This window comes from Anarhichas minor, unplaced genomic scaffold (genome assembly GCF_050575085.1).
Source record: "Anarhichas minor isolate MPS153535 unplaced genomic scaffold, ASM5057508v1 ptg000051l, whole genome shotgun sequence".
NCBI lineage: Eukaryota > Metazoa > Chordata > Actinopteri > Perciformes > Anarhichadidae > Anarhichas > Anarhichas minor.
The window spans coordinates 3,307,489-3,324,534 of NW_027466497.1; the positions used below are offsets into that span (position 1 = coordinate 3,307,489).

The 17,046-nt window shown below is 41.8% G+C and overlaps 1 protein-coding gene across 3 annotated transcripts; it reads left to right on the top strand.

The window, feature by feature from the left end:
* Nucleotides 1–4,647: 4,647 nt before the first annotated feature.
* Nucleotides 4,648–17,026, top strand: LOC142972026 (ubiquitin-conjugating enzyme E2 E1). Of its 3 annotated transcripts, none has more exons than XM_076112801.1 (6): nucleotides 4,648–4,731; nucleotides 6,014–6,184; nucleotides 6,352–6,402; nucleotides 15,794–15,926; nucleotides 16,287–16,434; nucleotides 16,883–17,026. In XM_076112801.1, exons 2-6 carry the CDS (start codon nucleotides 6,021–6,023, stop codon nucleotides 16,978–16,980), a joined length of 594 nt encoding a protein of 197 aa, XP_075968916.1. In that variant the 5' UTR covers nucleotides 4,648–4,731; nucleotides 6,014–6,020; the 3' UTR covers nucleotides 16,981–17,026. The 3 variants fall into 3 exon arrangements, with proteins under 3 accessions (XP_075968916.1, XP_075968913.1, XP_075968915.1); XM_076112798.1 differs by lacking the exon at nucleotides 4,648–4,731 and adding an exon at nucleotides 4,791–4,943; XM_076112800.1 differs by lacking the exon at nucleotides 4,648–4,731 and adding an exon at nucleotides 4,916–5,056.
* The last annotated feature ends 20 nt before the right edge of the window (nucleotides 17,027–17,046 follow it).

Here is a 17,046-nt window from a genome sequence, read left to right on the forward strand (position 1 = left end):
CAGGCCCCGTCTCAGTCTCTTGTTTTAATACGACGTATATCTGCGTGTGATTACGGGGTGTATACATGCAGGCTTATCTCTAGTCACAGGCAACAAATAATCTCAAGAAGTTATCTCAAGACGCCTTTTTTATTGAGCAGGTCTAGACCGTAGTCTATATTGCAGAGTACTATCGTACTAGAAGGCCACTCAAACATGCCCCCAAATGTAATTGGTTCTTCCTTGTTTCATGCTACACTCTTCTTAAGTTTCATGAAGATCAGGCCAGTAGTTTTCCCGTAATCCTGCTGACAAACAGACACGCAAACCAAACCCAAACCACCTTGGTGGAGGTAACTAACACTGATTTTGAAACTTTGGAAATTCATCACAGTGGTAATCACTTAACCCTCCATTAACCAACCAGGTTACCGGTGGATTTATACGGTTCAAATTTACAAAGTAATCTAAAGGAATGTCTGCTTGTATGTATGTGATTGGCAAACGCATTGCCAGATGACACTGCATTGCAAAAGTTGTCGGGTTAAATCAAGCAACCATGGGATTTGATGACATTTTTCCAAACCGTGGAATTATAACCTCCGGGTCCGTCACCTGATGCCATTTCAAACGACCCAGAAATACTTTTTTTCCCATTGACTTACATTGGAAAATAGACACCTGCAACTCACCGGATATTTTTTAAGATCATTCAACTTTCCACTCCGAACATTTGAATAGCCCTTAATTAAATCATTAGGTCCCAAATCCAGAGTTATTCTTTGTGCTTCCGTTGATGTGAATGAGCCTGAGACCGAGCAGTTAAAGGAAACGCTACTGTGATTTTATCACTCTGCATTCGATCCATTTTGGTGTTAAAAGACATTTCCTACATCATCGCACTGCCCAGACCAGCCTGCAGACACAAAAACAAGATGGCTCCGTCTGCTCCTGGTGCTTTAAAGTAAAAATGCTGGTCCTCCTCTCAGCATGACGCAAAAAGGTATCTCAATCTGTTCTACCAGGCAAATGTTATCTCCTCTGAAGTGCTGCGTTTTGATGCTCCTGTGCTCACTGGAGACACTTTCTCCAGCTGTGTGAAAAAAAAAAGATTTCATTTTATTAAGGGTACACAGGGTCTCTTGGTATTTTCTCATCCACAAGTTGTCACCAGTCATATACTTTGATTTTCTTTCCCCTTCATTCTCGATGAGTCATCACCATGTGCCGATACACATGCCACATTCAAAGTCCCTTGAGGTCGCACATTTTGCCCTTTCCGACGCACGGCTGAGCGCTAACTGATGCTGGAACCACCGGTTGTCTGAACAAATGAAATGTCAAGTCAGCGTATATCTACCCTACATTTCAAACCAAAGTCCAGACATGCACAAAAAATGATGTGTTTCTTGGTAGAATATGGATTGATATAACATAAGCCAAGAGCTGAAATACTGAAAATCACTTAAGTGACCTCCCCACCCCCACCACCCTTAACGCAGCGCTGACATTATGTCCAACACTGTGGACAAACAGGCCGGCTTTAATGTGTTGCAGGTTTTCCACAAAAGCTCCGTGGAAGTTAAAGCAGCACCTGGACTGTTAGCTGAGGACATGAACGCCTGAATGTGAACTCCGACAGTGAAATAGAGAGACGGTGCTCCTTTTATTTCACAACCAATGTGAAGCTGTCAGTCAATCCTCTCTCGGCTCCTCTTACACTGTCAAGTATCACTCAGTGGATTTTAGGCGTTATTTGGGACGTTATTAACTTTCTACATGAGTCCCGGAAGTCCCGAGAGACGGATTTGTATCTTGTTCGCAAAAAAGATGTGTATCTTGTGAGCTCAAAACGATAATTATCTTGCACAAACAAGATGTCAGCTAATATCTGGTGTGCACACATTTGAACAAATGAGGATCTTGCATACACAAGATATATAATATCTTGTTCACACAGTGGTTGTGCTGCACAAACAAGATGTCAGATAATTTCTTTTGTGCATAACTTCACACAAGCGATCATCTTGTCACACTTGTGGAAACAAGTTATCATCTTATACTAACAAGATATTAAATATATCGAGAGCACACAAGTTCATACAAAAGATTTTTCTCCCGCAAACAAGATATTAGATACTAAGTTGTGTGCAATCAAAAGGTATATCATATTACGTGTGACTCACCCATCTTTGGGCAAACTGGTAGGTGAATAGTGGTGTGTGTGTGTGTGTGTGTGTGTGTGTGTGTGTGTGTGTGTGTGTGTGTGTATATGATTGATTGCAGGCTTATCGTGTGTTGAAAACAAAGTACACCACTGAACAAACTTACACTTGTTGACGGTCCTATTCACTGTGTCCGCCTTGTTCTGAGCAAGAGACAGAGCGTTGCTGTGGTTTTTCGCCTCTCTGACTTGCAAAACCAGCAAAGTGGAGCAACAGTGGCAGAGTTAATTATGGTTGACGCGTCAGGAGGGGGAGGGGGAGTCCTCGTCCTCCCTCCCTCCCTCCTTCACACACTGCGGGAGGAAACGTCTGACAGAGAAGGAGAAATCACTGATGCATGTTTAATAGTGTCACAATTGCATCGAGAGGTACGAGATCAATAGGAGTGAAAAGGCCAAAGTTGATCTGTGAATAAAAATGCACCTGGTCTGCATGACGATGTACGTGTATTATGCAGGTTTAATGTGTTGGAGTTTGCAGTTATAGACATGCTGTCATCACTGCTGCCCAAATGACAAATGGGTTATGATGTCAAACCACGTAGTTTGACCTAAACAGCACGTGGCTGACAACTCTTTTTTTTCACTCTCTAATGTTTTTTTTACATTTAGTTTTGCATAAACTTTCATGTCACATAATTATAGAGTAATGACAATACACACTGTACTCGGGATCTTACAAATGAGGCCATTACATTCTGACCAGACACAGAAAAGAGAGTCTCCTTTTTTTATTATGTGGGATTTTCAGATTTTATTCTTTCAACTGTTTCCATTATATTTGTTGTAAGTTCAATTTTTCCAACATAAAGGTCTAAATGCTGTTTCAAAGATAAGATAAAGACGATGGCCCCATGGCCCTCAAGGGGCCCTTATGATGCGGTGTTTGTCATAATGTGATAAACTGCTAATTTGAGTTGACACTGTATGCCACACAAATAACACATGGAAATCACAGGTATATAAATATGTGCTTAATCAATCTACAATTAAATAATTACTAACAACAGAATGCACAGATTGGAAGAATTTCTGGGTCAATCCGGGTCCAAAGCTCATTTCTGCCCTTTAGGGGATCAATCCAGCGCGGGAAAAACAGTGAATTTAGTTTTTCATGTTGTTGTCTTTTTGAGTAGTAAATATAAATTGAAACGCATGAAAAGTTCATCAGAAACGTCTCTCTGGGGAAGCTGAACTCAAACCCAAGAGAGGACATGCTATGAAAAGTGCCACTCTATAACTGTGTACGACTCTCATGGCGACCACTTTGTCTAATGTTTATTTAATGCACAACCCATTTCACATGTCAGGCCACTTTATCAGGCCGTATAACGGCCTTTTAAAACTGTCACTCAACTCTGGGTCGCCCTGTTTTAGTGTTGCGTAGTAACTCCTGCTAATGGCTAAGAGTAGCAAGATTTTATTACTTCCCAGCAATGAGTTGGCTTATAAATTGCACAAAGATAATGACAAGATTATGCAGTGTTTTTAGTGTTGCCTCATCACAGGCTGAACAACGTACAGAAATGATTCACCGTCCCAATGGATTTTACAAAGGCCTTCGTATTTACTTTGAGCAAAATGGAGAATATTTTAATTAATATAAAAATAAATTCAATAAAAATAAAATTCAAGTCCTGGTAATTTATTTGGTTTTCTAATAATGGGTTTGAACAAAGTTCCTGCCATGTTTCCATTAAATAGCCTATAATTTAGTCCTTTTGTTTAATTACCTGTGACACATGCAGCCTGTCTCTCTTTGTCATCACTCTGTGTAAAGAATATAAAATGATGAATCTAGATTACAATGTCAGGACGTCTGTCTCCTGCTGGACCAACACTTCCGGCGAGAAGAGGCACGCGTCCAGCGATAGCATCAAGTTCACGTCAATCCCGGAAAGTAGGTGATTGAAACCCTGCAGAATAAAAGCCCCAAACCTCAAATGACTTTGACAACAATATATTTATTTAACAACATGGGTTATTGTATTGGAGACAGCGATCATTTTAGACGGAATAAAAGTATACACTTTAGATTCATGATTTTATTTTTTTGAATATTTTTAATTATACATTTTCAAATAATATTTTAACACACAGTATAGATAATGATAATACAAATATTTAATAAAAATATCGACCATATGAGTAAAGGATGAGAAATAATTGGATAATGATTACATTTAATTTAAAAGGTCAAGGCTGAACCTACAGCTTGATTGTGGAATGTCTAAAAAGCATTTAACACGTTTTGTTAGTGTTTCTTATTAATATTGGTTATTATAAATGCTCAGTTTGTTTACGGTTACATGCTTTTCTTGTACTTACTTTTCTGCTTCATCAATAAAGATTATCTTATCTTTATACTATAGTATTGTCGCCTCCGTTTCTCTGTGCTTTTATTTTTAAAACAATGACCGGAAGTTTAACTTCTCTCCATTGCACGTGGTTTGACACTGGTGCGTCCAGGCTGGCGGAGGCACACACACACACACACACACACAGGCTGTGCACACACACAAAGAAAGGTACCAAATACTTATTATTTGTATTACAGCGCACAATATCGTGGCAGTTAATGGTAACGCGTGTCTTTTTCAGAGGACGTTGGTGGGACTACAAACGTGTCCGTGTTATACCGTCGAAGGAGAATTTAGGAGTCGTTCCATCCTGTGACTGGCTGCTCTGAGATCAGCTGCATGTCGACGGATATAGCTTTAAAGGGAGAAAGAGCCTTTAAGTGAGCGAGCGTGGTGTATTCTGTTTGGAACGGCGTAATCTGGGGGTTTAACGCGTCGGAAACGCGCTGACTTTCTCTCGGTGAAAGTTGCATTCGCCTGGACATTGTTGAAGGTGTGAAGTGTTTTTTTTGGGGTGGTGGGGGTTGCATGCCGACTGCGACATCGCGCCCCCGTCGATGCATTTCTGCTTTTCCATCCCGACCTCTTCGAGGGCAGAGAGGTCTCGTGGTCGTGTATCGCTCTGTGCGGTTTGTCCAGACAGCAGAAGGCCTTTAGCCGAACTATTTCACCAAATGATTTTCCTTTGTCGCAGCCCGAAAAGGCTACAATATATATTTATATATATATTTATATATAACGCCTGACTGCAAACATTCGCTGAGGTCTCTCGCGTTGTGAGAGAAGAAAACAGCTCCGCCGATAAGTTGATCAATAACATCCGGTACAGTGGCGATTGAAACTGATGGGTCCAATTTCACACGGGTCCACGTCTAGTCCGGGGCCTGGTTGTTAAAAACCACGGAAGCGTTAATGGAGTCAGTGGTTGCACCGTGGGATTCGCACCTGCAGTCTTATAGTCACCACTAAATGTTTAGGTCTGGGCTGCAAGATTCCGTTTAAAAAACCTTACATTTCAGAGTTCACGCGCTTACTGGCGGCTGTTGATACTTAATGCAACACGACGAGGGTCGGAGAGGAATATTTAGGGTGCTCTTGTTAAATTCGGAATACAGGTGTACCACCTGACACCTGTGCGTTTCAATAACATCAGAACCTAATTTAATCCCCACAACCCACTGCAGTAGACACAGACAGTGGGAGTAACTTGACATTTTATTGTATTTATTAAGTGTATTGGATGGATGCCGAATTCAGGAGTGCAACCTGAAGACTGTGTTAACATCTCAAGTGTTGCTCTAGTTATTCACCCTGAAGCAAGTCTCTGCAGTTGGATGTCAGATTTGTGAAGAAGCGTGGGGTTGGGTGTGGAGTAAATATGTTGGAGGACAGAGGTGGTTTGGCTTGTGTACCTCTCTAAATGCTGAGTGTTTCTGGTTCTTTTCCCCAGGCTCGGTATGTCGGATGAAGATTCCCGTGCCAGCAGCAGCTCTTCCTCCTCTTCATCGTCAACTCATCAGCATCAGCATCAGCTGCAGCAGGAAGTGAGCACCCCGAAGAAGCGAGAAAGCAAAGCCAGCATGAACAAGACCTCCAAACTCCTCTCGACCAGTGCTAAAAGGTAATGGAGACGTGTACCTCATAATGAGGAGAATGTGCTGCAAAGCAGCCTTCACTGGTGTCCGTCGGGCCTCCTCTGTCTTCCATCCAGGCGTGTCACTTTTGGATTTAAAGTATTTGCTCAGAGTTTATCTTTTGATGCGTGTATTTGATGCTTTTTTTTTGCAGAATTCAGAAGGAACTGGCTGACATTACATTGGACCCACCACCAAACTGCAGGTGAGTGAATGATTTTAATGGAGAATGACTGTGCCATGAGGAACAGTGTGTCTGTGTGTGTCTTGTCTCAGTGCAGGTCTTTTTAAAGAGGAAATTAATGCAAGTAGTTGTTCATGTTGGTGTCGGGTTGGAAAATCATTTTCACTTTGCCATCTCGCATGCAGAGAAAATTACTCTTTTCTTTTTACTTTAACTTTTAAAATCTATACGCTATATGAAGGAATAACATGTAGGCATCATTACATGTTACTCGTGTTATTTAATGTTATTTTCACGTGAAGCATAACGTTCATCGTCGATCAAAAGACCAAACGGGTCAGGACTTATTCAGTAGATGAGCAAGAGGTTCACCATTCCTTACCTTTCTATAGAAAGTTAAGTCTCTTTGTTGTTCATTGGTCTTTTCCCATTTCACTGGAATGTTATTATTATTATTAGGGCTAGAGGTTTAAACCTGAATACTTTACTGTTACTGTCTGAAATAAGTATTGAAAACTACTGAACGCTGGCATGTAATGTTTGCTTTACTTCCTGATTTCAATCAAAATGTGGCCGAATTTAGTCGATTAATGCAAAGCTCTGGTACAGATACTTACTTAGTAACATTTCATATTTCAGATATTTGGCTTCTTTTCTTCAATAAAAAAAAGGAGTTTTGTAGAAAAACCATGTTCATGCTTCTTAAATGAGGGTATCATAGAAAGTAACAATAACCGCATATCCTAACAACCTGTTGGAGGTGAATTGTTCAGTCGGTGATTATTGCTTTTTGCTGACTGTACATTTACTGAGCAGTAGCTAAATGGGGGTTGATTTTGTGAGTTGGCCAAAACAACAACAAACTCCTGGCTGTTCTCTGGTTAATGTGTCGGTACGCTGGAGTTTGTACTTTTTAAGTTTTGTCTGAGAAGACAGACCGCCCAGTCTAACTTTTGATATTTGAAAAAGACAGACAGTGTGTCATGTCTTTCTGCTGCCATCAGCTGAGGTCAATCTATGCTATAAATGTATTGTCATTGATCTTATTATTATCTTATTATCTCGAGGTGACGACAGGTCTGTTGTTGGTTGACTGATTGCGTAACGGCGAGCTCATAACCACAGGTTGAGCAGCCGAGATCCAAAACGAGCATTTAGAGGACGAAGCCGCGGCCACAGAGGAGCTCTGGGTTTGGTTCCACGCTCCTCAGTGTGTGTGTGTGTGTGTGTGTGTGTGTGTGTGTGTGTCATGAATCTCCTCTCAGTGGAGAATGTGCCCCCCCCCCGAGCCCCCCCGTGGATTAACTCCGAAACGCTGGGGCTGGCTGGAAGCTCTGATCGCTCGGTGAGAAAAGAGATTTGATGAATGCAGGATTGTTGACAAGAGATGTTGTGTTTACTTCAAGGGAGACGGAGAATATCCAGAGAATATTGAGCCCGGTACAACAAAGAAACAGAACAACTATTCACCTTTGCGGTGCTCTTTTTTTTTTTGTTACAAACAGTCTGACTTTATATTCTCACTCAGATTAAAAATTGCTGCACCACAGACAAAGATGTTGTTTTGACTGTAGATTAGATCAAACCGAGTCCGTCACAAGCGGCACAGATTCAAATAACAGAACCGTTTTAACCGTATTTTACGATGGAATTAAATGATATCTTCACCAGTTGTCCCTTAATTTAATTTATGGACATAAGTGATGGGAATACCAGACACTGGAGCTGTTTAGGTATTTCTGGGCAAGGCAAGTTTCAAGTCAGCTGATGGTCAAAACGACTTGTTTCGACGGGCGTGAAGTAACTTAAGCCTCGTTTCCATATCGCGGTACGACTCGACTCAACTCTCTTTTGGTACCGGCTCCTTTTCTCCGCCTACAATGGCGTGGTTTTGCAGGCAGCCATTAAAAAAACATTTGGGTCGAGCGAATAAAAAAAAAAAAGTAATTGCGGTTGCTATTTAAAAATGGCGGTATGTGCAAGGTGTCCCGTGTCACACTTGTGGTGTCTTAACTGCCCCTTTATGTTTTTATTGGCTCAGCTCGCTTGGAACTCTCGACCAAAACAGTATGAGGTACCAGGTACTGTCCACAACCTTTGCCAATGGATGTTAAACGATGTTAATATTTGTTTTTCTTATATAACAGATGCTTAGCCACACATTAACAATTACATATCCAAGGTGTGTGGCCAGCCTGTCACCATCTTTATTGTCCTGGACATTTTGCCAGGTCAAAACTTGAGTCTTGAACATATTTTGGTTGAAGCCGCAGCTGAAAGTAGTTCCCAACAAATGCACCAACTCCTTCTTTTTAAGTAACTTATGCCCAGCTATTTCAGGAAATTGCTGATCCTTTAAAAAAAAAAGAAAAGAAAAAAATAAAGTGAAACTGCATATTTCTATGAACCAATGGGCTCGAGGCCGAGTGCAGCAGACTGGGTCGTGAAGTATTAACATGTTGGTTTTGGTCTTTTCATCCCATTTGTTGACTAATAATAGAAACGTCTTATTCCATCAGTAAATCATCCAAAGAAGGAAACGCTTCAGAGTTGAGATAAATTACCTCAAACATGTGTGATGAGTGCTTCATCTCTCCATCTCACCCGCAGCGTGGAGAAAAGCCTCATTTCTTCCTTTTGATTCTGTTCCACTCGGTAGAAAAATCCCTCTATTCAGCACCACGTGCAGAAAGGGGATTTTTATTTTTAGTGGATTTTTGCTTCTTTCTGCTTCATTTGGCAGAGAATCTACTCATTAAGGGTGTGAATGGAGCCGGACAGCTACGCCTTGCAGATGCCGTTTAATGGATTACACATCGATGAGTCAGTCGGTTGACGTCTCATTTCTCTGGGAGGGTTGTTTCGGGCCTCCTCGCTCTTAAAGAAGGGACACTGACGGATGAAGAAAAGACTTATCCTGACTAGTGTCTATTATCTCCAGCGCCCCGCTCGTAGCAAACTTTGTTTTATAAGCGCTATGAGGCCGAGGCTTTCATCTGTCATTCATCAAGATCTAATTATACTCCACACGGGGAATGCCGTGCGGGACCTCTTCTTCTTCTTTTTTTTGCTGCCTCGTTGCTGCTGAAGTGTGAACTGCAGACATCACAGGCCTCCCTCCCTCACTCCCGCCCCGTGTTGCTTTCCTTCACCATGTTTTATTCCTTTTTTCCCGTCGACCAGCTACTCTATTTATTGCTCTCTTCCTGACACTTAATTCTCTCTATCTTTCACTCCGCCTTGTGCCCTCTCTCGCTGCACTTCGCCATTTCTCTTCAGATCTTGCCCTCGGGTGTCGAGGCGGATTCCTGACATTCCGGTTCGGGGCTCATGACAGCTAAGGAAAGTTATAAGCTGTCTACAGTACGGCCATTAGCGCTAAGTAGGGGTAGACAGTTATGATGTTTAAAGACTGTTTATTGATATGTTTTTTTTCTAGCTGGAACCATGTGAAAATCACTTATTTTGTTAGCTTTCCGAGAGTCTGACAGGCCTGCGCGTGATCCCCTCCCGGTACAGCCGCTGATGTTAGCAGCGTTTTCTCTTCATACACACACCTCCGCAGTGTGCAGTCGGCTTGCATGTTTGAGATTGCTGAGGTTTTTCCCCAGCAGCTTCTTCATATCTATAAAAAGCCTCCTCCCCGGAGAGGAAGTGTCTGGTCTGTACAAACCGTTGTTACTTCACAAAGTCGCTGTTTCGGGGAGTTTCCCCTCTGCGTGCTGGGTCGTAGTTGGGCAGCAAGAGAAAGTGGATGTTTCATTTCAGGTCCGTCAGCTACAGGTAGTACGAGTATCAAATGACAGAGCTCTAATTTTGCCGTTGGCAAGACATCATTTGCGTCTGTGGTTGTTCTTGTATTGAGAGAATGTTTATCTTTCACCAAATGGAGTCGGCCATAGATGGCTCTTGGTTTCTTCGTATGATATATTAAAACATAAACTCAAGAGGTTTGTGTCATTCACAGTCAAACCACCCTAGAGTACTATGTAATTCAGTGACTGAGGTGCCATATGCACACCTCAAGACTATTCCAGCTGCCTTATGGAGCCTGTGACTGACGTTAGGGGGGGTTCATGATAAACACATTTAAGTTTGAATCTGTTCAAGCCCCTTCTTCCTAGATCCAAGCAGCATCTTTTTTGTTGCTACAGACCCAGTGATTAATATTCAGTTGGTCCATTTGTGTCATCATACTGTAGTGCTGGACTTATTGTATGTATGGAAGTCATTTTTATAGATGAAGTATAGAAGTGGACCGAGGCAGCTGCCTTGCGGTACACCACACTTTACAAGATGTGAAAAGGAAAATCCCCCATTCATGAACGCTGACTGCATTCCCAGTTTAGTGCCATTTCTTGGAAACCATAATGCATGACGTTTCTCTCTAAATCAATGAATGAAGCCTGAACTATATTACCCGTGTCCGCCTGTCCTAGACACTGGCCGTAGCAGTAGAATGTCTCATTCTGTGTTGATGAGTAAAATCATTATTCTCCATGTAATGCTGGATTTGCTTACTCGGTATTGTTTCCACCAGCTTACCAATTGCCTGGAGAATGCTTAAAGGGTTGCTTATTATCTTTAGGAATGTGACAAAGTTTGGCATGCTTCTAAGTCTTGGAGTTTTGCTATTTGCTAAACGGCTAATTAAAGTAGTTCGTTGCCTACAAAGTCACAGCCAGTGCTTCCAACAAATGAACCACGTCCTCTTTAGCAGGGTCTACCCTTCACAATATTATCATCATCAGACTGAACAATAGTCTTCATAGAACTTAACATATTAACTTTAGTAACAAAGTATTCTGCTAGATGGTTTGCCATGTCGGGAGAAGTGGTGTATATCATTTTAATCTAACTTTTTTGTGATTATTTGTGTTGCTTACATGTCGATCTCGAGTCTTTCAAAGACATTTCTTATTGAACTGAAAATGAACTTACGCCAATATAACTTGACCAGGTTTTTGCACAAAAACAAACTCCTTAAAGATCTCGAAGAAAGTTGCATTATCTGTACCAAAACTACGGTGTTGTAGTCTAGTAAGCAAGAATTATTCGTTATCCAGCAGTAGTTGGTAACAATACATTGTTGCTTTTTAGTGTTACATACTGATGCGCATCCAACTTTAAACATTCATCTTTAAGTGAACTATTTGTTTTACGTGTGTGAAGATGTGCCTGCTGTGATGTGTAACAGTGGAACACGTGTAATTGTTGTGAATATAATATTTGATAAATGGCATTCTGTGCCCCTGTATTTATTCCTATTGGAAGGAGTTTCTTACTAATGTCATGATATGGATGTCATCCGTTTAATTATAAGTCTAATCTTTCTTTAAGACAGAATGCATCAGACTGGAATCTGACTCTTTTTGTTTGGAGGAATACAAACGCCAGCGTATGATATTCATCCTGCACTGTCCTCATAAAGCTCTGAAGGAACATTTGCAGGCTGATTGCCATTGTATTAAATTGGCGGGGTGGGTGTCGGGTGCCGTCGCTTGGAGTCTCCTCGGCACTCTTTGTGAAGTGGAGTCATTATATTGTCTCAGTCGGGCAGCTTATTACAGTGTTTCTCTCTGTCATCACAACACAATACGAGCAGATAGCGGTGATTGAAAACGAAGCCCAGTGTGTATATTAAGGGCTGCGCTGAAGAGATGAGACTCACGTCGCTTTGGTTTGGGAGTAAAAGGCCTCGTTAAACAATACAAAGAGATTAATTTAAGCGAAAGGAGCAATAACAAGAGCTCAGTACAGAAGGAGGAATACCGAGAGAATAGATTCACCAGGATTTCAGAGGCTTTTACACTGAAAGTCAAATCAATTTAGTTAAGAAAGCAATATATAGTATATCCCCTCGGTGTTTGTTTTGGCTTATGTACTTATTTGATCAAAACTGTAATAACTACAAAGAAATATAAAATATCATGTTTATTTGTCTGCAGCGGTAACAACCCCCGACACAGGTGTTCTTTTGGGTGTAAATTAGGATACAGTACTTTAATTTGATTAGTGCAATCAAATCTTCCTTTACTTTCAGCTATTACTACCACACATAAAAGACAGTTCTCTATTCATTTTGTAACACTGTCCTGCAAATATCCTTGTGTTTAACACTCACCGGATTCTGTCCGCAGAAAAACTCCGGAGGGCTTTTATTTTGAAACAGAAACGGGGAATGTTTGTGAGTTCAAGATAGATATGAACTGTTTTTCATGTGTGAGACATGTTCTACAGATACAAAACTGTGATAATGTTGCTGGTACGATGTCTACACTGTCAAAAGATCATTGTTCACGCTCTATTTTTTTGCTGTGACCAGCAAATCTCTAGAAGATGCAGCCGAGCCACGCCGCTCGGGCGTAGCTTCTCTAACCGGCTAACATACAAAATTAAAACCATAAATTAGCTTGGTGCACTAGAAACGTTGATATTGCTTGTGAGAAAAATCTACATTTATTTTAACCCTCGTGCGTTCTGTCGGCTTACTGAACATATTCATCTTCTGTTCTTCTGCTGCAGGAGTCGGTTTTTTGGGGGGGAAACTCGCTGTGTGCCTGTTTGAAAGGTTAAAGTCTTAGAAAAGAATGAATCAGCTGAAATGTCAGCACTCTTCTTGCAGTGCGCGTGTACACAGAGGTGGCAGAAGAAGCCTCCACCCCCCCCCCCCCCCCCCTCGATATTGAAGTGAATGACAACAGTGATAGTATGGCTTATTACAGCCGCACACAAAGCACTGGGACGCCTTTGTGTGCGACGGAGGAAGCCCGGCTGCTCTCTGTGGCTCGCCTGTGAGTGTGAGAGGCCTCTTGTTGTTGTCAGGCGAAAAGAAACCTCAGTCGGGTTGATTCAGAGGGAAATGATACAATATCTGTTCTTGGCACAGCAGCGGGTCTGGACTTGAGGTCTTGTGGTGCGACCGGTATATTAGCAGGGCTCCCTTACTGGAACGCTGGTAACACCATTTAAATGAAACGTGTGGTACACGTGGTATGTTTTATACCAAGCTGGTGCTGCACATCTGGATATCCCTCGGTGGTTTTTATACAGAATTTGAATATTCTGATCTTGTGTGAGCACTAATAGAAATAGAAGACTGTCCCATTGGTCAATGGTAATGTCCCGGGTAGACCATTGGCTTCATGCACACATGCACACACACACACACACACACACACAGTATGTCCAGTGTAGTAAGAGTGACCTTTTTTAGTGTTTTGCATTATGTGACCTAGAAATACATTTATATTCTCCATGAATTATCTTCATATATTTCAGTGGTTCATAAACTGGGGGTCAACATGAAGCTGAGCAGTGTGCACAGTCCATCTTCAACCACTAAGTTCACTTCCTGTGACAACTAATAAAGTAGTCTGTTGGCAGAAAACTGGTATTTAGCTTACGGTGTTCTCCAAGTGCACCTTTTATGATAATGATATGTTTTGAATTCCTCCCTTTTTTATTGTTTTATTAGCCGATAAGTATCACTCTGCACAGTGTTTGCATGGAGCGTTGGAGCTATGTAGTGTAGTTTATAACAGCATGCTGGACTAAAGCAGTATTATATGAAGAAAATATGAAATGTGTGATCACAGTATGAGAGGCAATCAAAACGAAGTGTTTAATGCGTGTGAAAATGAAAAAGATTGTCTTTTATGAATTGATATTGACTAAATATAGAGCGAGAAAACCCAAATGATAGTGTGTTGTGTAGTTTCCTATTCTGGTTCACCAACAAAAAAAACACTTTTATTAAGCAATAATTTAGCTTCTCTACTGGGCCTCCTGTAGCTGCTTTCAAATACAAAAAAATAATAATAATTTAGACTGTCCCGAAGTCATATTTTACATGTTGTGCTTTACTTTTTTTATTGTCATCTATAGTGGTTATTAGCATAGAAACACACTTCAACAGAATGGGTTTTATTTCGATATTTGCTGTGATTGATTTGTAGATGTAGTTTGTCTTTGTGTCAGCTGGAGACGGTAGAGTGAGAGATGTGGCCTTGATCACATCTCTAACAAGACGTCATGAAGGCGAGTGTTCGCGACAGAGCCAGCTTTATTAATCTGAACTGTTGTGATCTCTTGTTTACTGCTGAAGTTCATATGACAGTAACGAGGGGTTTTCTGACGTTTACCAGCGCTGCAAAGCTATAAGAGCAGTTTTAAAGACCGTAAAAACAGCGAGTCGGCGGCCTGAAGCCCGGACCGGTTTATGAAGGTTTAGGTTACCGACTGTGTGCGTCTGTACGTTTTCCTCCTTTTGTGGATTTGTCTCGGCTCTCCCTCTCAGTTGTGGAGTGTCTGTTTCAGAACATTATTGCCTGACATTTAGCTCCTCTGTCGCACACAGAGGCTGCTGATTATTTATTATTCTGGATAATTGCTGTGTTTTGTGTTTGTTTGTTCCAAACGTTCCTCTTATTTCTATGTCCCGTTGCTGTACGCTGTGTTTTGCGTGTACCATTTTCCCACAGAAAGGAGTCTTTCATTTGCATCCAACAAACGAGCTTTTAAGAAGGCCGGCTTATCATTTCAAAATGAAATTGGGGTTCGGAGCGCTTCATCAAGCAGTCAATTATGTGAAAGTATCTCCGCCATTTAAAAACGCTCACAGACGCTGCTGTTGACTTAACTGTGTTGAATCAAGGCTCTGGTGAAGCGGCCGTAGTCGTCAGCCCTTCCACGCCTCAGCGTCGTCTCCACAGAGAAGTGAAGGCGTGTTGATCTTTTCTTGTCTTTTTTATCACTTCCCACTGTGTTTGCATAATGACTCACACGGGCACTTTATTGTTTTAATGAATTACCAATAAGATATCATAGATTGGAATAGAGTCCTGACTGCAGAACGTTGGAAGGATGGTAATTATTTAGTCATTTTGCAGATGTTGAGTGCAACAGTGGAACATGGAAGATAAACAGTGAAAGGTTAAACGTATACTCCTCAGGTGAAGGCTGTATGTTTGAAACCGTGATCCTAAAGTGGAGGCAGTGGGGGAAATTCTCGGGGGTTTTGGAACAATTGACATTTAGACTCTCTTTAGTCCTTTTCAAAATAACACAATTTAATGATCCCCTACTGAGCTGAACCTATAGTTCTCATTAAACATGCATAATATCATTTGACATACAGATGCTTTGATTCATCACTTGTGTGTTAAATGTCTTGTACAGTGGTTTGATTTTTGGCCATTGCGCTCTTACTTTCAGACTAAAGCATTGATGGTTCAGCTTTTTTTTGACTTGCAAGTCTTTTCTCTAAAACTTGAGACTTAAAAACAGCTGTGCCGGAGAGCTCAGTGGAGTCGCTTCTGTTGAACAAATGCAGCAACTAGACTCGCAGCCCCACAATCACATCACCAGCGTACTGTTCCATCAAGAATAAATGTTGTGTGTGTGCCGACAGTGCCGGCCCCAAAGGAGACAACATCTATGAGTGGAGGTCGACCATCCTGGGCCCTCCGGGCTCCGCGTACGAGGGGGGGGTGTTCTTCCTGGACATCGCCTTCACACCAGACTACCCCTTCAAACCACCCAAGGTGAACTGCGAATGGTTGTTGCCTTTTCTTGTCTGTAAACCCATGGCACAGTTGGCTCTGTGTTGAAAGAGGTGTCATTCTCATGTTTCCCACTAGAGGGCACCGTTGTGCTTTGCAGTGCCGCTGAATGAAATCATCGGCTCCTGTTTCTAATCTGAATTCCTCAGGCCTCTCTATTGTATCGGATCATTCTCCCTCTTTTGAGGAGGATCTGTCACAACGTCTGCTCAGTGGGCTTGGAGTTAAATTAGACTATTCAGATGAGGTCTGGAGGGACACTTCATAACGTGGTTCTGTGTGTCACAAAGTGTACAAAGCTGCGGAATACAGACTCGTGTTTTCTCCTTGGTCCGTGTCCAGGTGACGTTCCGTACGAGGATCTACCACTGCAACATCAACAGTCAGGGGGTGATCTGTCTGGACATCCTGAAGGACAACTGGAGTCCCGCCCTCACCATCTCCAAGGTCCTCCTGTCCATCTGCTCCCTGCTCACTGACTGCAACCCGGGTGAGAGCTGCAACACACACACACACACACACACACACACAAGCTTTGTTGGACTTACAAAATCAGCTGACGACGTTAAAATCAGCTGACGTTATTTTGTGCCAATATTTAATCTTTTTAAGTTTTTATATTCAAAATTAAATTAACATTTGAAAGTGTAACAGCTTTGAGAATACAAGCAAGGCAAAAATATCTGAAAAAAGCATCCATTTAAATACAGGGTACTATTCCTAAAAGTAATAAAACAATAAATGCATAACATGAAGTCAAAAGTAATTTTTGGTTGCAAATACATACATCTTAGTCGACTAAGACCAAAATGGCCGATTAGTCGACTAATTGACGACGAGGTGGGCAGCCCTAGTTTTTAGCCGTTTTTCCTGCACAAACAGCTGTTACTGTGGATAGAATATAGATATTATGTTATATTCTGTTTATCCGTTCACAGCTGACCCTCTGGTTGGAAGCATCGCCACACAGTACACAACAAACAGACCTGAACACGACAGGATAGCCAAACAGTGGACCAAACGCTACGCCACATAGTCGGCAGAGGAGCTGCTGGCTGGACCACTCGGAGATGTGGGGGGGGGGGGGGGGGTCGACTTTTGG